The 20964-nt window shown below is 36.3% G+C and overlaps 1 protein-coding gene and 1 long non-coding RNA gene across 2 annotated transcripts; both read left to right on the top strand.

Annotated features, from left to right (window-relative positions):
• Positions 1 to 14061: 14061 nt before the first annotated feature.
• Positions 14062 to 18926, top strand: LOC132029441 (F-box protein PP2-B3-like). The gene is made up of 3 exons (XM_059418709.1): positions 14062 to 14413; positions 16532 to 16650; positions 17861 to 18926. The coding sequence occupies exons 1-3, from the start codon at positions 14153 to 14155 to the stop codon at positions 18138 to 18140; spliced, it is 660 nt and encodes a 219-aa protein (XP_059274692.1). The 5' UTR covers positions 14062 to 14152; the 3' UTR covers positions 18141 to 18926.
• A 305-nt stretch (positions 18927 to 19231) lies between these two features.
• Positions 19232 to 20448, top strand: LOC132029440 (uncharacterized). The gene is made up of 2 exons (XR_009407810.1): positions 19232 to 19689; positions 20210 to 20448. It is a non-coding gene; the product is annotated as an uncharacterized LOC132029440 (long non-coding RNA).
• The last annotated feature ends 516 nt before the right edge of the window (positions 20449 to 20964 follow it).

Raw genomic sequence — 20964 nt, 5'->3', positions numbered from 1 at the left:
GGCCATTAGGTGTTGACCCGGTCAAATACACCTCTGTTGGGAATTTCGAGACCACGAGTGAGTCCGTAGGGTATTTTTATGTGTGTATGCATGTTTGGTTTGTATCTATGAGGTCTCGGGTGATTGTCGGATTTCAGGGTTGGACTTGTGTCAAGTGTTTGCTGTAGCGAAACCAGGCCGCCATAGCGGGACCGCTAGAGCGGGGTCTTGGCCGTTATAGTGGGTTATCGATGTTTGGGATTGGATGCTATAGCAGACAAATATTCGTTGTAACGGATCCACTGCAGGGAGTGTGGTCTCGCTAGCGTGAGCCCGCTGTAGCGGACTCGTGACCGCTGCTGCGGGGTTACGGGATTTCCACAATCATTAAAGGGTAAAATAAAACCCTTAAACCCCTATCATTTCATTCATCACTTTCTAAGAATAATTAGGGAAAATTGAGGAGCTTTTGGCTAAATCTTTAAAGTGGTAAGTCTCCTAACCTAGGATTCATTGATTTAATCTTCCTAATCTTGAATCCATGCTAGAAATCCATTAGAATCAAAGAGAGAAAATGGGTTTGATGATAATTTGTTGAAATGAGTTCTAATCTTTGTAAAAGGGAAAATTTTGGTGGATTTGATGAATCTATTCATAGAATTTGATAATTTCATAACTAATAGGCTTGAATCTTCTATTTGGGTTGGTTAATTTGAAGGATGAAAAACTAGGGTTCATACCCAAATTGGGGGTTTTCACTTGAATCTCGAAATTAGCTTATTCTTGAGTTATTTTAGCAATTGTTTAGCAGGATTGAACTCTTAGGACATGAAATTGCATATTTCGCTTTTGAAATGACCATTTTACTTTTGTGGGCCCGTTTCCCCCTTTCTCCATAGTTGAATTTGACCCGAACGCTATGTATAGCAATATATGTGTTGTTCATCATGATTTCTAATTTGGAATTCGAATATTATTAGACTTTGAGTATTTGGAGTCTCTACGAAACGGCAAGGCAAAAGTTTGACTGTTCGTGGCTCCTGCTCGGCTACCAGGTAGGTTACGGTTTACTTGAGTTAGACTTTGATTAGTCGATTGTATATATAGTAGAATTTATGGGAGAAAGCATGATTAGGCTTTCGGGCATGAAGTCTGGTTGGATATTACCTAGGTTGCTATGACTTTTGATTGCGTGGGCTTGTCGCCATTACTTTATGTTTGAACCATGGGGTGTATTTGTTGTGTCACTGGAAGGAAGGGGTTCATATATATATATATATATATATATATATATATATATATATATATATATATATATATTCGTGTTGATTGAGATAGCTTGTATGTTTCATGCTATTGTTGAGTTGATTTATCAGAGTCTTTTTATGACTTACGACATTGTGACTTGTACTTCCTTGGCATTGACATTATTGATTGATCATGCTGACATTAGAGTGGTGTTTCATATTGGGTTCTGGACATGAACCATATTCTGAAATCCATTGTGGTGTACAGACATATATATATACATAGATAAGGCACATTTGACAGGGGTGAGGATATGGCCTAGTTGTGGCTCGTGATCCGAGGTCAATTTCGGAGTGAGTGGTACATGGACACCATGGGTCCCTCACGGGTCATGACTATCGTGAAAGAAAGGCCTTTAGCATGTGTGTACGGTTGAGATACTTATCTGCATTACATTGAGCATCATCTTATTCTTGTGATTCATTGTTGATCGGTATTGTTGATATAGTTGTTGTAGTGGTTGTTTTGTTGTGCCTACCTATTTATCTTACTGATTTTACGAATGTATGAATGATAATAATCTTAGTCGACTTCTGATATCTACCGGTATATAGTGTTTGTACTAATACTACCTTGCTACACCCTTTTTGAGTGAAGATTGTGTGTCAGGGATGCCTTCGAGACCTCACATCTAGCTTGAGGATACTTCCTGACAGATCTGAGGGTGAGCTCCTATCCATGCCATGCCACCTGAAGATATTTTCTTATTGATGTCTACTTCATTTCTAGACATTTCTGTTATTTTCAGACATTTATGTGCTTCTTAGACAGTTTTATGATTAGAGACCTTGTACAATGACTTTCGATTTTTGGGGTTGTAATAAGTAGTATTCCACACTTTATATTGTCTATGGAATGACTTAGACTTATATATATTTGGTTCTGTTGTTATTTAAGTCGTAACTGATTAAATGGTTGATCAATTGAGTAAGGGGATGCTTGGCCCACCAGGGAGGTTAGTGTGGGTGCCATCACGATGGGTTGGGTCGTAACAACGAAAATCTATATCTATATAAATATATAAAGTCGGGACATAGCCCCGGCTACGTGGCGCCCTAAAAACACGATATTTGTATTTATTTATTTTCATAATTTTTCACAATTTCCCAAGGAAAAAGGACCTAAAAGGACTCCAAACAACGACGTTTCAGGAAGAACCCAAAAGATACTAAAGAACAACGTTTCGACAACCCAAACCGTTTCCTCTATTATTCCTTTCATGTCCGACTTCAAACAACCCTTGCAGAACCCAGCCAAATAAAGAACCTCTCTAAATCCTTTTTTCCTTCTCCTTATATTCTCCGTATTCTTCCACCAATTCGCTAACTTTGGAATAAGCTTGAAAATCACAACCACATGAAAATTCAACTCCGACAACTCTCATCGGCCACACACAAAATTAGAACAGTTGCTCTGTATTCACCAATTATGGCCTCCTTCTTAAGTGTATGTTTATGTATTTTAATGTTGGTAGTGACTTTACAAACCAGAATAGACTTACCCAGCTCAACATCAAAATTGGCAAAGGTATGGAGATCCTTATTTTTCAACCACATTATTTTTCTATTGTCGCTGCTTTGATCACAAATATATTTTTGTGTTGCTGTAATTAAATCATGCATTAGTACATATATGACTAACCAGTAAGCATTAATGCACTTCTAAGATTGTGAAGTACAACTATTCGTCGTCTTCTTCCTTATTTTTTACCTGTCCAAAGGGAAAAAAAAGTTACTCTTGCATTTACAAGTTAGTTCACATACGTTTATTCTTTGCCCTCTTCCATGGATATACTTTTTGTGCGCTATATAGTAAGTAAACTTACACGTTAGTACATATATACCACAACTTTAATCCTTCATGCCCAAAATTGTTGTATGCTTCTAATTTTTACCCTTTAGCAACAACTATTATCTTGAAATATATTTTGCAGTTCATCATATTTGTTTTGTCAAAAACTGAGACAATAAGGATAAGAATCACTCCAAGTCAATTTAAATCATTTCATCACTTGCCTTCAATGTGATTCTTTGCTTATAGAGAATCTGCAGTTAGATCAAGGACTCAGAAGCAGGTGAACTCATATGTTGAGCTTTTATTTGACGAGTTAACATATTTTCTTGTGCTTCTGATTCTTGTGGACCTTACTTTCGTAGGATTTACTCTAAACTTCTAATTAGTACGGTGTTTGGTCAACAACTTTGTATAATGAAACTCATAAAATTTTGAGTAAGAGATATGGAGATTTTCACAGCATTATATGTTTAATTAGACTTCGTGATGACATTTTCTTTAATAACTCCAAATCAGACAATGGCTGATAGTTTTTCAAACATCATTAAATTTGTTTAAACAACTCTCTTATGCTTTTCATGGATTAGTATATTTGCTTGACAAAGCAAATAATACATCGATTGTGGTTGGCTTTAAGGAAAACGTTCTGTCAGTCATTGACTAGATAAATAATTGGTATGAAGGATGAGTAAGGTAAATATAAGTTCAGCCACATTGTGAGCAAATGAATAAGTTCTGTATTAGTACATGACTTACTAATCAACAAAATGAGCAAAACTTCCACGAAATAAGCTATGTTTATGCCATCAATTGCCTGAGTTGTTTGAGTAATTGTGCCTCCATGTGAAAATATCACATGTGAAGATGTATTAATTTGCAAGTTTTTTTTTTTAGGTTGTGAGACTAAAACATGTTATTAGCTAAGCCAAGTTGCCTACTATCCGCTAGATTGCCTTCCCTATATTTGTTTGTTAAAATCCGGTTATATGCAATTACAGCTATTGAAAAACGGAATATGCCATGTGGATATTAATTAAGATGCTTGAGTAGGACACTGATTGGACCTCGGTAAAAAAATGAGGAGTAGAAGCAAAACATTCCCGAATACAAGCTTAAGCAATAGTCAGGTAATCATCTTTTTAACTGTTGTCTCAAATTATAACTAATTTAAACTTGATAATGGCAAAGATATGCACAGATTTCAGAGCATTTAGCAAATTGATCCGTTTCCATGAATGTTGTTGGTTTTATGCAAGACTTGTTATCACTTATGATGTTGTGATTCCATAGCATATTCATTGATTCCATGGATTTCATGCATTTATACATCTCATGCATTCATTTGAACATTTACATGTTGGATCGGAATGAGTGCCGCACATATATATTATTATTGGATCGGAGTGCGCGCTGCATATATATATTATTTTTGGATCAAAGCATGCGCCGCACATATATGTACATATTGGATCGGAGTGCGTGCCATAGATAGATATACATATTGGATCGGAGTGCGCGCCACACATATATATACATATTGGATCGGAGTGTGCACCACACAAGGTATATGGACCTCGCGAGTCCCCCATGGGTCATGACTATTGAGATGTCAAAAATCCAACCATAGCATATGTATATTGGTTTGAGTATTGGCCATTGCATTGTATAACATTCATCTCATTGCATAGCATGTATTATCATCCATTCTACATTGATCTACTGAGAGTTGGTTGTGGTTGTGTTGTGGTTGCCTTGAGAGTTATTGAGACTTGACCGACTAGTGGTTTAAAAGCTTCACCTTAGGCTATGACTCTATTTTGTGTTATTCTCTAACTTTGAGTGATTACTTGGCTCCTCTCTGTTTAACTTGTTAATTATGTGCCTTATGTTACACCTCAAAAATTTCATGTCATTTACGCCTGGTAAAATCCAATAACATAAGCTCGGAGAGGTCATAGAACCCTTATAATATTAAGGAATACTTTTAAAGAGAGCTAAGAAAGTGTCTAAAGGTTTCGAGACCGAGGGAATCAAAAAAATTAAATTTGTCAAACTTGAGGGAGGTGTATATCCTAGAATATGAGGAGTTATGGAAATAATAACCTATCTAAATTAAATTTCATTTAGTATATTTTCCAATGCAACAAACCGTTCATCGATAAGACATTTGGGTATAAATTTATGGGCGTTTCAAGATAGGCTGTCAGGTGGCTTCTCCACGGACCCATTTGAAAAGTCGGTGGAACCGACTTTAAAAAGGTATAAATACCCCCATTATTCCCCTTTTTTCATCATTTTACATTTCTTTTGAGCTCTAGAAACATCCATATACTTCTCCTAAACACTTATAGACCCTTGGATCAAGAATTCATCAAGATTACACTAACCTAGTTCATGAAAAGTGATTGTTCATGCTTCTACTTGATGTTGTGATGAGTTTGGTCTTGACGAAAGTTCGTGTGGCTAAAGTTCTTCATGTATAAAGTATTTTCTTCGTCTTGACTTTAATATTGAGTTGTTTTTGAAGGATTTTAATAGTTTAAAGTGAAGGAAAACGTAGTATGAAGGTCGTAGTTTGATATGTTGATGCTGTTGGATTATGGGCTGTTTTTTAAGGAAGTCTTGGACGGATTTATATATGTTTATCATTTAGTATCTTGATTATATTATTGTTGATGTTTTTATTGATGTTTGGGAGCTATTTTGGAATTGGTTGGAGTAGATAATATAGGGGAAATGTTGTCCGAATTCCGTTAACTAGCTAAGTTTGAGTGTGAAAGTGTTTCTCTGGCCTAATTGTTGTATGAATCATCTTGGATGTAGGTTTTCAGGCTCCGAAGGTAGACTTTGAGTGGATAACTAAGCATCAAGGTATGTTAAGGCTATCCCTTTCTTTCCTAAGGCATGATCCTATTGCAATGAACTTTCACAAATAATATCCATAATGATTCCTCTCATTGAAATGCTAGAATCTTACATTCTTGATGTTCTTACGGTATTATTTATGTTGGTCTCGCCTTATGATTATTGTTCCTTTAAGGTGAGATATGCCAATTATGTTAGCTCCATAATTAAAATCAGAGGTTTATCGACCTTATGTCACTCTAATAAATTTAGAAATGTGTTCTTAAGGAATTTTTTGTAAAGACAAGAATAGTATGCTAGTTATGAGATCCTTAACGAGGTATTTAATGCTAAAAGATAGGCTTATGATGCAGCCAGGAATTTACTCAGGATTAGTTAATCAAGAAGAAGTTTAATGGCTTGGAAATGTGTTTATAAGTCTTATGAAATCATGTAGGCATTAACGGATAAGTAATGATCATGAGAAGTGCATAGAAATCACCCACAGGTTCCGGTTATGATGATTATTTCATATTTACCATGTAGGCTAAGTGGCCGGTTGGACAGATATGTATTTACCACCATGCTACGATTGGTTGGGCAGTTATTGCCACCGAGTTACGGCCGGTCAGGAAGATATGTATTTACCACCATGCTACGGCAGGTTGGGCAGTTATACAACCGGTCGGACAGATATGTATTTACCACCATGCTACGGCTGGTCAGGCGGATATTACCATCGAGCTATGGCAGGTTGGGTAGTTACCACTGATCAGTCGAGCGGATGCGATCTACCATCGAGCAATAATCCGATGGGCAGTTACCACCGTGTTATGGCTGGTCACGCAGTTACCACTGATCAATTGGGCAGATAGCACCAGGATGATAAGTAGGTCAAAGAGACAGTAGTATACATAGATTTAATTAGACACAAGAGAGTATAGTGAGGCATACATGCTAGATTAGATATAGTTAAGCACATCAGAGTATAGTGAGACATACATGCTAGATTCTCATTATTAAGCCAGAAACGCGAAGGTTGATTCTTATCCTCCTTCTTTGCAGTATATGATTATTATGCTGCATTTTCGCCTTACATACTCGGTACATTATTCGTACTGACGTCCTTTTGTTTGGGGATGCTGCGTTCATCGCCGGTGTATAGACAGACAAGACGATAATCCACCATAGTAGGCTGCCTCCAAGTACCAACTCTGATTGGTGGGCTTCACTTCTTCTTGGAGCAGTTCCGAGTCAGGGATTGTATATGTATTTCTGTGTTATGGGTACGTCGGGGCTCTTTCCAAACTTATACGTTTTGGTTATGTTCTTATATGCTTTGTAGATAGTTCCCTAAATACTGCTTGGTCATGTCTTCTCAGTTGTTATGTTAGCCTCATGGGCCCATTGTACATATACATATGCATGATATTATGTTCATAGTTGGCCTAGTTGGACTTATTTTATCATTCGAGACATAGATGATGCGAGATATAGTTTGGTTTACTCGGCCCTAGTATGGTGCCGGGTTCCAATCATACCTCACCAAGGTTGGAACGTGACAGAGTGGTATCAGCGCATGTCTGTCCTAGGGTTGTCTGCAAGCCGTGTCTAGAAAAGTCTTATTTATGGTGCACAGCGCACCGCACTTATAAACAGGAGGCTACAGGGCATTTAGTAAGATTTCCTTTCTTTCCCATCTTAGATTGTGCGATAGAACCATGTTATAAGGATTCCATTTTCCCTGATGATATGTTTTTATTTCAGTAATGCCCGTAATGAGAAAAGCTTCAGCAGCCCAGAAAGGCCAATCAGTGGCAGGTAGGAGAATTGATCGGGTACCATCTGTTGATGTTGAGGAGGGCGAGTCACAAAATAAGGTTCCATTTCAAACCTCTTATCCCTCGCCCGCTCTAGAGAAGCATACAGGAGCTTCAGCACCCCTAGTTCCTCCACTTGATGCCTAAGGTCAGGATACGTGAGAAGCTATTAGGTTGTTAACGTAGTTAGTAGCCGCTCAGGCCCAGCAACAGGGTACGGGCTATGGTGATAGGGCCATTAGTGCTAGAGTTAGAGATTTTATTAATTTAGACCCTCCAGAATTCTTTGGGTCGCAACCAGATGAGGACCCGCAGAATTTTATAGATGGGATGCTGAGGATGTTGCGAGTGATACATGCTTCAGACACCGAGTCAGTTGATTTAGCTTCCTATATATTACGGGATATGGCAGTTTATTGGTATGATACTTGGATGTCTTCTAGAGGGGTTAGTGCACCTTCACCCGTGTGGCAGGAGTCCGTAGATGCCTTTCTTCAACATTATTTGCCACCAGAGATTCGTCGGGTGAGGGAGGATAGATTTTTTACTCTTAGGCAGGGAAACAGAAGTGTGCGGAAGTATAGTCTCGAGTTTAACTCTTTGGCTAGATATGCTCCCATTATTGTAGCAGAGATGGAAGACAGAGTGCACGGGCTTGTGGCGGGACACGAGCCGCATCTGATGAATGAGTGTTCCACAACTATTTTACTTGATGGTATGGACATCTCCCCTATCCAGGCATATGCTCAGAATCTAGAAGATCAGAAGAGACAGCAATCTGAGGACTTGGGTGAGGGTCAGCGTAAGAGTGCTAGGTCTTCCAGTCAGTTAGAGGATGTTAGGGGTGACTTTAGGCCCCATATTCGCATTGTTAGTACCCCTTTACCATCACAGAGGCCGCGTTATGAGAAGTTTTCTTATTCTGAGTCAGGTCAGGTTTTGAGGGCTTCGAGTTATCAGCACCGGAGAGACTGAGCGCAAATGCGGATGTCTCCTCCACGATGCAGTCAGTGAGGTAGAGCCCATTCTGGATGATGTCATTAGGGCTCTGGTGTATATTATACATGTGGAATTCAGGTCACTGTATGAGGGATTGCCCGATAAGGGATAGAGATGATATGACCCGGCCCACTGGATCAGTAGCAGCTTCATCTTCTTCAGTATGCTTCCCAAAATGAGACCCTCAGACATCGGCCTGTAGAGACAGATATAGAGGTGGAGCGTCTAGCTCCGGCGGTGGTCAGAATCGCATATACGCTTTGGCTAGGCATCAGGATCAGGAGCAGCCACCCTATGTTGATACAGGTATACTTACTAGTTATGTTATGTATGGCTAAGGAATTACTATTGCTTGTTGTGGCTCTATGTGGCATTGTATTTTCTGGATTACTGTGTCACAGGTTGGTAGTGATACAATTACAGAGGAAATTCTGCCAAAATATTTCTATAAGATCTCTGATAGTTTAACATTCGAGGACGAATGTTTTTAAAGGAGGGAGAATGTTACGCCTTGAAAATTTTCGCATCGCTTGCGTCGTAAGTAAACTAATGTAAGCTTAGAGAGGTCATGGAACCCTTATAAGGTTAAATAACAGGTTTAAAGAGTGCTAAGCAAGTGTGTAAAGGTTTTAGGATCGAGCGAATCGAAGAAATTAAGTTTGTTGAAATTCTGAAAAATTTGGCAGAATTTTGGACAGGAAATTCGGGTCCAATTTGAGGGAGGTGTATCTCCTAGAATATGATGATCTATGGAATGATTAATCTATGTAAATTAAAGTTCATTGATTCTAGTTTCTAATGCAATAAACCGTTCGTCGATAAGACATCGGGGTATAAATTTATGGGTGTTTAAAGATAGGCTATTAGGTGGCTTTTCTGCGGGCCCATTTGGAAAGTCGGTTCCACCGACTTTCAAAGGGTATAAATACCCCCATTATTCCCCTTTTTTCATAATTTTACACTTCTTTTGAGCTCTAGAAACATCCATATACTTCTCCTAAACATTTATAGCCCCTTATCTAAGGAATTCATCAAGATTACACTAAACTAGTTCATGAAAAGTGATTGTTCTTGCTTCAACTTGATGTTGTGGTGAGTTTGGTCTTGAATAAAGTTAGTATGGCTAAATTTCTTCAAGTATAAGGTATTTTCTTCATCTTTACTTTGATATTGAGTTGTTTTTGGAGGATTTTAATGGTTTAAAGTGAAGGAAAACATAGTTTAAAGGTCGTAGTTTGATATGTTGATGTTGTTGGCTTATGGGCTGAATTTTGAAGAAGTCTTAGATGGATTTGTATATATTTATCATATAGTTTCTTGATTATGTTATTGTTGATGTTGTTATTGATGTTTGGAGCTGTTTTGGAATTGGCTGGAGTAGATAATATAGGGAAAATGCTGTCCGAATTCCGTTGACTAGCTAAGTTAGAGTGTGAAAGTGTTACTCTGGACTGATTGTTGTATGAATCATCTTGGATGTAGATTTCCAAGCTCGGAAGGTAGACTTTGAGTGGCTAAGTAAGCAGCAACGTATGATAAGGCTGTCCCTTTCTTTCCTAAGGTATGATCCTATTGCTATGAACTATCACAAATTATGTCCGTAATGATTCCTCCCATAAAAATGCTAGAAGCTTACATTCTTGATGTTCTTACAATATTAATTATGTTGGTCTTACCTTATGGTTATGTTTCCTTTAAGTTGAGATATGCCAATGATGTTAGCTCCATAATGGAAATTGGGGGTTCGCCAACCTTACGTCGCTCCGATGAATTTAGAAATGTGTTCTTAAGGATTGTTTTGTAAGACATGAATAGTATGCTAGTTATGAGATCCCTAACGAGGTATTTAATGCTAGAAGATAGGCTTATGATACAACGAGGAATTGACTGAGGATTAGTTAATCAGGAAGAAGTCTTAATGGCCTGGAAATGTGTTTATAAGTCTTATGAAATCATGTAGGCATTAATGGATAAGTAATTATCATAAGAAGTGCATAGAAATCATCCATAGAGGTCTGGTTATGATGTTGATTATATTTACCACCGAGCAACGGCCGGTTGGGCAGATATGTATTTACCACCATGCTATGGCTGGTTGGGCAGTTATACCACTAAGCTATGGCCAGTTGGACAAATATGTATTTATCACCATGCTATGGCTGGTTGGGCAGTTATTACCACTGAGCTACGGCAGGTTGGGCAGTTATCACTGATCAATCGGGCAGATGCGCTCTACCATAGGGCGATAATTGGATGGGCAGTTACCACCGTGCTATGGCCTGTTGGGCAATTACCACCGTGCTACGGCCGATCGGGCAGTTATCACTGATCAGTTGGGCATATAGCACCAAGATGATAAGTAGGTCAGAGACACAGTATTGTACGTAGATGTAGTTAAGCACAAGAGAGTATAGTGAGGCATACATGCTAGATTCTCATCGGTAAGTCAAAAACGCCAGGTTGATTCTTATCCTCATTCTTTACAGTATATGTTTATTATGTTAGATTTCTGCCTTACATACTCGGTACATCATCCATATTGAAATCCTTTTGCTTGTGGACGCTGCGTTCATGCCCGCAGGTATAGACAGAAGAGACAGGGATCCTCCACAGTAGGCTGCCTCCAGGTACCAACTCTGATTGGTGAGCTCCATTTCTTCCTGGAGCATTGCTGAGTCAGGGATTATATATGTATTTTTATGTTATGGGTACATCGGGGGCCCTGTCCTGACTTATATGTTTTGGTTGTGTTCTTAGAGGCTTTGCAGACAGTTTCCTGAATACAACTTAGTCATGTCTTGTCAGTTGTTCTGTTGACCTTGTGGGCCCATTATACCTATACATATGCATGATATTATGTTCATGGTTGGCCTCCTTGGCCTTATTTTTCATTCGATACATAGATGATGCGAGATAAAATTTGGTTCGTTGGGCCCTAGTAAGGTGCTGGGTGCGAATCACGCCACTCCAAGGCTGGGACATGACACCTTATATGCGTGAACTAATCTTATTCAGCCTATGATGCTTAGCGGTATGTTGTGTACTGATACTATCTTGCTGCACTTTTTCTTAGTGCAGAGTTTGAGCTCGGATCATCTTTGAGACCCCATTTCTATCCTTGAGGCTACTTGCTGCCATGATTACAAGGGTGAGCTACTTACCTGCCTACAGCCCTGGAGTCCATCCTATCTGTCTATTATTCTTCCATTAGACATTATTATTTGTATTTCAGACATATGTATCTACTCTTAGACATCATTGGTTAGTTGCTCTTGTACGGTGACTTCAGTTTTTGGGGATTGTATTATGACTTAGTATCTTCCGCACTTATTTATCTATGCTATGACTTAGACTAATTATGCTTGATCTTGTTATTTATTTGATTTTTAAATTGGATAAGTAATGATATAAGAGGATGGTATGCCCACCAAGGGGGTTAGTGTGGGTGCCATCACGTCTGTGTTATTTGGATCGTGACAACAACTTATCACTAACAAGTTCAAATGCGCTTGACAATGTTTATTGTTGAATTTACTATAAGTTGATGTAGATTTAAATACTTTCATATAATCATATATCACAAATGTTAACAAATTGGCATACTTAAAGTTTGAATTTAGATTGAAAATAAATTTTCTTATGAGAAAATTAGAAAATGGAGGGCTAGCCCCCCCAACCGGCGACCCTTCTAGGGCTGGATTGGGCTAGCTATTTTAAGACCCTTTGAAATGATAGGGCAGCTAGCCCTAGTCCATCAAATACCTTGGCCTGCGAGGCTTGGCTGGGCTGGCATGTTTTAATAACTCCTGTAACAGCCCAACCTAATAGCGATATTGTCCGCTTTGGGTTTAGGCTCGAACGACTTTAAAACGCGTCACTAGGAGGTAAAGCATGCTTACTTATATACCCAACACCTCTCTGTGTTATATCGATGTGGGACTTTCCTCCTAAGTTAGGGTGTCACATACAGCCCCTCTTATGGACTCAGTGTCCTCGCTGAGGTTTTCCCCACCGCATGGAATTTGCTTAGACTCAAAGACCGAGGTTTGCCTACTCCCCCCCCCCCCCCCCCCCCCCAACCCGAAATTTTCCTAACTCAGTTGAACTCTTGCCCACCATCGACAAGGCTTACACAGGAGTGGCTCTGGGCATATAAGTAAACATGTCTTACCTCCTAGTGACGCGTTTTAAAGCCGTAGGGGCCTAAGCGGACAATATTACTAGTAGGCTGGGCCGTTACAGCTCCAATATTAAGTATCCATTTAAATTTTCAATTAAAATTTCTATTAAAGTATACACCATTGATGACATTAGATTTAGTATATTAAAATAATTATATTTATTGTTTCACAAATTTATTGATTTTAAATATATCAATGCGATATGAAAAAGATTTTATTATATCAAACAAAATATGTTATAAGTTCTTACGATTAATTCCTTAGATACCGGTGACGCATCCTGCGGGTACGAATACTACATTACAGCAAAAGAAATATAATTATATGCATATCTGGACTTATTAATATAACTGACAAGCTAGATTTCTAAAATCTCTTCCCTTTTCTTATTTATCGGGTGAAAATCATTAACAATCCTACCCCCCCCCCCCCCCCCCCACCACCCCATTTTACTTTAAAATCAAAAGTTTATTTTAATTGACTTTTAAATACTTATTTTACCCTCACACTATATAAATTTGTCTTTTTATTTATATCATGATTTTGTAATTTTTGTACCTCTTTAAAATCATGATATTTTGGTATTGTTTTTAAATTTATGTAACAAATTTTCTATTTAAAAAATTACTTTTCATTTTTGAAATAGGGGCCTAGTCTCGTCTTTTCCTTATCAGTAGTGTTATTAGTACTCTCCTTGTACCTTACCGTGTTTCTTCTTTTGCTTGGTTTGTCTAACTATTTTACTATTGATATTCTTTCTATCACACATGTCCCGTAAACACTTTCCTGAGCCGTGGATTTATCGGAAACAATCTCTCCACCCCCACAAAGGTAGGATAAGGTATGCGTACATCCTACCTTCCCCAACCCCACTTGTGGAATTACACCGAGCATGTTGTTGTTGTAACCAAAACTCTAGTATTTATGTATGCAAGTGAAAATGGCATGTAGAATAGAGGATTGAAATGGCAAGGATAAAATAGACATTGCAGAGGATAAGGAGGAAAGAATGTCTATTGCGCATAATTGAGAGGTAAGTTTAATATTTAAGAAAATTTAGGGGACTAATATGATTTTCACCCTTACTTAATTCGATATAAAACATGGAACAAAAATAACATAGGCGGTTCTATCTCTTTACATAGTCTTCAAAGCTGTCCTTAAGCATTCCTTAGTTATAAAATTATTATATACGAACGGTGAATTTTTTCCAAGTCCATTGCTCTAATGAATTATTTCGAAAGATTGCTAGAAGGATGCATATTTGAAATCATTTCACACACAACTCCAGCAGATGCAGTACGATCAACAATTTTATCAAGAGGATTCAGATTTCCTGCAGAATCAGATGAAATTTGGGGAAGATTTTTGCCCGCTGATTATCAAGAAATAATTGATAAATCAGAGTTTCCTCCTGTTTGCAACACGAAAAAGGAGCTATTTTTTAGTCTGTGTAATTCTCCCATTCTCCTTGATGGAGGCAAACTGGTAAAATCCCATGTTGAAGTTGTTACTTTTTATGATTTTTTCTTTGTCTAACGGCAGTGTCTGAGTCAGTTTGCGTGAAATTTAATTATTTAATTAGGTATTTGCTACCTTTCATCGGCATAGGTATCAGGTAGTGGCGGAGGCGCAAAATTCATATAATGTATTAAAAGAAAATGCTAGGGATGTCACAACTAAGATTTAAATATGTGTTCTATTAAAGAAACTATGGAATCCCTTAACCATTAAATTAAAAAAATTTCCTCATTGAATCCTGTCTTAATATCAATAAGAAAAATCATCTGCTCTACTTGTACACTATAGTTTTTAGGTCAAGAAAATTAAATTGAACCCTTTGTCCTCTTTAGCTCCGCTCCTTGTATTAAGTAACTCTGCAACATGGAATTTATTTGTAAGCTAGTAAAATAGTAGATTTTCTAGGTCAATTAATTAGTCAACAAAAATTTACAGGTTACTCTACAGATAAAACAATTTCAATCTATAATTCTCCTTTCAAAATTAATATTTGCATGCCTTTAGATTTTCCGAATAGTTACCAACTTTTATATGTTATTCTAAAATTGAACATCTTGTAGATACGTACTCAAGCTGTTAATATGGGCTTGGCCCATTGAGTAAGCCTAGCTCAACTCTTGATTTAATAGACTAGGGCTATGATTTTTGAAGTCCATTAATGAACAAGATTTTTTAGCTGACCCAAATAAATCCACTGGCTCGTGAGACTTGAGCGAGGATGGGCTAGACCGGCCCATGGGCCAAATAAAAATAAAAAAAGAAAAAAAAGAAACTAGAGTACTAAAATTTTTAGTTAGTTGTACTGTTACTGAATAAATGTTTAGATTTCTTATTACTATCTCTATGTCGTTCGAGTTACATCAGATACAATAACAATATCTAAAATTATTTAATTTCATGTAAGCTTTATGTCCAACAACCTCGTTTGCTTTTACGATTGTACCCAAGATGCTTGCATAGTATGGTAGAGATATCACATTGAAGCCATACAATCAAATCTTTACTTGAAGCTAAATTTGAATTAAAATCGACTTTGTTCTAGAACCAACAATCGAACAAGAACACACCATATGCAGTCTAAATTGTACAAAAACAACAAATTACTTCAATGGAATTACCTACATAATGGACATTATTAGAAATAAAAAGCATTAGATAATTAGTACTAAATAAATATTATTAGGATTATTTTGTGGATTTGATTCTAACACCATGCAATATTTTCTTGTAAATATTTATGTTAGCATTTTTTGATAAGGATTTAAATTTAAGAAATTATGAAGAATTTTTTTTTAAAAAAAAGGTGGGCTAGCCCAGGCTGGCCTGCAGCCCGTGCTTGTTTTATGGCCCATCAAAATGTTGGGCCAGGCATCAAATTCCCCCGCCTGGTCTTAGCTGCCCCATATTGACAGTTCTAATTCTAATTATCTTTTTTCGCAGTTAATGTAACAAAAAAATCGAACTAATCATGTTTTATTCTATTTCACTCCCCAAAGTTTAGGTTATTTGTTAAATTGAACAATGTTCCCTTTGGGTAATTGTTATCAACTGTATTGTATTATATCATATTGTAAATTAAATACAATGTTTTTTTGTTTGTGTTTGTTTTGTTTGTTACTTAAATATCATTGTATCGTATCGTTAAATCCATTGTTGTGTAACGATAAAAGGCTATCAATTTGATGTTGTCATGTCGTTACCGTATTTTATTTTATTATTTTGACTTTGTTTACTTTATAATCCTATTTTATCTATTTTCCCTATATTTTTTTTTATAATAACTCTATCCCGTATGCTACTTTTCTTTATAATATTGCAAATTTATTTTTCAAGTTGTTGATATTGACATAACATAATGACGGAAAACAATACAATGTATCAAACTATTATTTCATCAAAACAAAGACAATACAGTACAATACAAGACAATTAATTTTGGATATTGTTGAAAATGCTTGTAAATGAAAAAAGACGTGATAGAAAGTACTTTCTCGAATCTTACGTAGTGTTAATTTTGAATTAATCGGATTATAAATACAATACGATCAATTTTTGATATTTTTTAATACTTTTTCATTTTCTCAGAGTTTTTTACTTGATAAGCATACTGGGAAGAAGTGTTTTATGATAGCACCAAGAGAGCTTACAATTTCGTTGGGCGATAACTCATACTTTTGGCAATGGAAGAGACGCCCCGATTCCAGGTTTATCTTTTTTCATTTTGTAAATTTCATCTGTAACTTCAATTTTATATTATATATAAGAGGAGAGAATAAATGATTGTACTTATTAATGTTTAACTTATGCAATAGACTAGCTCTTTCTTTCTCTGTTGCCCATTGGATTTAAAGATTGTATAGTTATTTGATACGTTAATCTATAAAATAGATTAAGAACCTACTTTAACAAGTTAAATTACTTAAGAGTTGTTATATATTTTGGAGAGCCCAACCCAAAGGACTAGCCAATTCGATGGGAGAGTCCACTCAAGCCTATAAACTCCTTAGTATTTCTATGTTTTATTGATGAGCTAGAGACAATTGACACAATAATTTCTCCTTGCTTGAGGACCAACGGCTTTGTTGATAACGATTGACATCACTGATCCAGAGAACCACTCTGGCACTCATCTAGCCCATTTGGTCACGGCTGACACTTCTTTTGGATCCAGACCACGATTTCTAACGTCTTACCATGGTAAGGGTTGAAACCTCTAAGGTCCGTCCATGCTAACAATCCAAGTACTCTACCAAGCTATTACCCCGAGTATCAGCTTCAAAAATTAACCAACCTGCTATATGACAATTATCATAGACTAACTAGGAAAACTAAACCCAAAAGATCACTAGTCAATTAGGTGGGAGATACCACTCAAGCCTATAAAACCCTCAGTATTTCTTTTCTTAATCAATGATGAACAATTAGCACAAAAAGTAGATGGTAAAGATTTCTTTGCACTTAAGAAAAGGTGGTTCAAGCCCTCTAAAGGAGTCACCTTTAATATGAAGCTCTAGCCCACTCCCCTCCCCATCGCCCACAAATAGTAGTCCTTCTATGGTACGAACTCGGATTTGATTGCAAAAAGAACAATCTTCAATAGTAAATTACATCTCACATTGAGTGTACATAACTTAATGCTTTTAAAAGTTAATATATTTTACCCAAAGCCCGCTGGCCTCTGACTTATAAAATTTCAGATCCGATTTATGAAATTTTCCTTACAAATATTTCTTGCAATACTTTTTCTTACAGATTCTCAGAAGTGGCATGTCTTGGATCTATATGTTGGTTGGATATTCGTGGAAGAATAGGAACAGAAATGCTGTCACCAAAGACTAATTATGCTGCTTATTTGGTGTTCAAATTGGTAAATCATATGTTCCATGGACTTGAATATGCTAATGCAATTATTAGGTTTGTTAATTATGAGAGTGACACTGAGACTGAAAAACAAGCAAATACTGTGAAACTCTCAAGTGGGAATATTCCAAAAATGAGAGGAGATGGATGGATGGAAGTAGAATTGGGATATTTTGATAGCAAGAAAGGTGATGATGGACCTGTTGAAGCAAGACTGCTTGAGATTAAACGTCTTCATTATAAAGGTGGACTCATTGTTGAAGGGATTCAGTTTTGTCCCAAAATAATCGAATACACATCGTCAGAGGTGGATATGGCGTATCTGGAATTTTAATTTTGCGTGTTTCGAATTATAATTTTTTTGCTTACTGGGTTTAAGATATGTTTTTCTATACTTATTAATGTATTGAATTTTTTAGTACAAATGCAGGGTTTGAGTCAAAGTTACTGAGTTCTGCCGAACTCGTAAATTTTGGCTCTGCCCCTGAAAGTTATATAACGCAGTTGAAAGTTTGGCTCAGACAACATGACTATTTTAAAAAAGAAGAATTTCTAAACTTTATGGGTGATTTATGTTGTTCTTATTTCCAAAATTTGATTTTATATATTGGCTTGTTGAGAGCCTATTTGGAAAGCCACCATTTAATTTGATATGGGTGTAATTGGATGTAATTGCACAATTTTGGCAGGTTTGTCTGACCACGTAATTACTTGGTCAACTTGTAATTGGGTGTAATTGAGGAAGAGTAATTACACTCTTCAATTTTCAAGGGGAGGTGAGAATTACAGGTAATTACATGGTGTAATTACAAGGTTACTCTTTAATTTATTTCCTTTTCCTTTTTATTTTAATTTCTTTTTCTTTTTCATTTTTTATTTCTATTATATTTAATTTCTTTTTATTTTAATTATTTATTTATTTATTAATTCAATTTTTTCATATCATTCTTTTCTTCTCACTTCCCAACCTTTATTTCTTGTGTTTCAATGTAATTTCCCGTATTTTTTTTTCTTTATTTTTGTCATTTATCATAGTTGTATTATTATTCTAATTTTTTCAAACCATACCTCCTTATCTAGAAATAATGACTCATTAACAAACTTGATTTATATAGAGTGATGTTATTAAAGTTGAATCTTGTTGATATTTTTCTTTTCTTTGGAATTGTCTATATTCAAGTTATGTTGTAGCTTATTTTATTATCACGGCCCAATTCACAGGTCATGATGGCTCCTACACTATCCCTCAGTAGGCGAACTATCCCCAAATGATTAACCATTTTTAAGAAATAATGCGAAAGTTAAACACAAATAAATAGTACTAAACGTATCTTGATAATATATATATGTGCGGAAATCTATATCTATATAAATGTATAAACCTGGGACATAGCCTTGCCGACATGGCGCCCTAAAAATACAAGATTTGTATTTATCTTTTTCTCAATTTGTCACAATTTCCCAGGGAAAAATGACCCAAAAGTACTCCAAGCAACAACGTTTCAGGAAGAACCCAAAAGACACTAAAGAACAACATTTCGCCAATCCAACCCGTTTCCTCTGTTATTTCTTTCATGTCCGATTCCAAACAAACCTTGCAAAACCCAGCCAAATAAAGAACCTCTCTAAATCCTTTCTTCCTTCTCCCTGTATTCTCCTTATCCTTCCTCCAATTCGCTAACTTTGAAATAATCTTGAAAATCACTACCACACGAAAATTCAACTCCGACAACTCTCATCGGTGGCACACAAAATCAGAACAGTTGCTATATGTTCTCCAATCGTGGCCTCCTTCTTAAGGGTTTGTTTATGTCTTGTAATGTCGATAGTGACTTTACAAATCGGAATAGACTTACCCAAAATCAACATCAAGATTGGCAAAGGTATGGAGATCCTTATTTTTCAACCACTTTATTTTTCTATTGTCGCTGCTTTGATCACAAATATAATTTTGTGTTACTATGTAGTAATAAAATCACGCATTAGTACATATATGAATAACCAGTAAGCATTAATGCACTTCTAAGATTGTGAAGTACAACTATTTGTCGTCTTCTTCCTTATTTTTTACCTGTCCAAAGGGAAAAAAAGTTACTCCTGCATTTACAAGTTAGTTCATATACGTTTATTCTTTTCCCTTTTCCATGGATATATTTTTTGTGCGCTATATAGTAAGTAACTTACACGTTTAGTACATATATACCCAAACATTAAGCCTTCATGCCCAAAATTACTTTATGCTTCTTATTTTTACACTTTAGAAACAGCTATTATCTTGAAATCTATTTGACAGTTCATCGTATTTGTTTTGTCAAAAACTGAGATTATGAGGATAAGAATCACTCCAAGTCAATTTAGAATCATTTCATCACTTGCCTTCAATGTGATTCTTTGCTTATAAAGAATCTGCAGCTAGATCAAGGACTCGGAAGTAGGTGAACTCATATGTTGAGCGTTTATCCAACGAGTTACAATATTTTCTTGTGCTTCTGATTCTTGTGGACCTTATTTTCGTAGGATTTACTCTAAACTTCTAATTAGTATGGCCTTTGGTAACCAACTTTGTATAATGAAACTCATGCAATTTTGAGTAAGAGAACTGGAGATTTTGACAGCATTATATGTTAAATTAGACTTCCTGATGACATTTTCTTTAATAACTCCAGATCTGACAATGACTGACAGTTTTTCAAACATTATTACATCTGTTTAAATAGCTATCTTATGCTTTTGATGGATTAGTATATTTGCTTGACAAAGCAAATAATACATGGATTGTGGTTGGCTTTTACGAAAATGTTCTGTCAGTCAATGACTAGACAAATAATTGGTATGGAGGATGAGTAAAGTAAATATAAGTTTAGCCGCATTGTGAGCAAATGAATAAGTTCTATAGTAGTACAAGACTTACTAATCAACAAAATGAGCAAAACTTCCACGAAATGAGCTATGTTTATGCCATCAATTGCCTGAGTTGTTTGAGTAATTGCCCCTTCATGTGAAAATATCACGTGTGAAGATATATTAATTTGCAAGTTTCCTTTAGGTTGTGAGACTAAAACATGTTATTAGCTAAACCAAGTTCTCTACTATCCACTAGATTGCCTTCCCTATATTTGGTTGTTAACATCCTGTTATATGCAATTACAGCTACTGTA

The sequence above is a fragment of the Lycium ferocissimum genome, chromosome 9, assembly GCF_029784015.1.
Source record: "Lycium ferocissimum isolate CSIRO_LF1 chromosome 9, AGI_CSIRO_Lferr_CH_V1, whole genome shotgun sequence".
NCBI lineage: Eukaryota > Viridiplantae > Streptophyta > Magnoliopsida > Solanales > Solanaceae > Lycium > Lycium ferocissimum.
This window is presented reverse-complemented; position numbering and strand designations above follow the sequence as displayed.

Excerpts from the sequence above, each read along its gene's own strand:
- LOC132029441 (XM_059418709.1), top strand. The coding sequence starts at position 14,153 with ATGAATTATTTCGAAAGATTGCTAGAAGGATGCATATTTGAAATCATT. Across the intron at positions 14,414-16,531 it reads TCCTTGATGGAGGCAAACTG|AGTTTTTTACTTGATAAGCA; the intron begins GTAAAATCCCAT and ends TCATTTTCTCAG. Across the intron at positions 16,651-17,860 it reads AAGAGACGCCCCGATTCCAG|GTTTGTTAATTATGAGAGTG; the intron begins GTTTATCTTTTT and ends TGCAATTATTAG.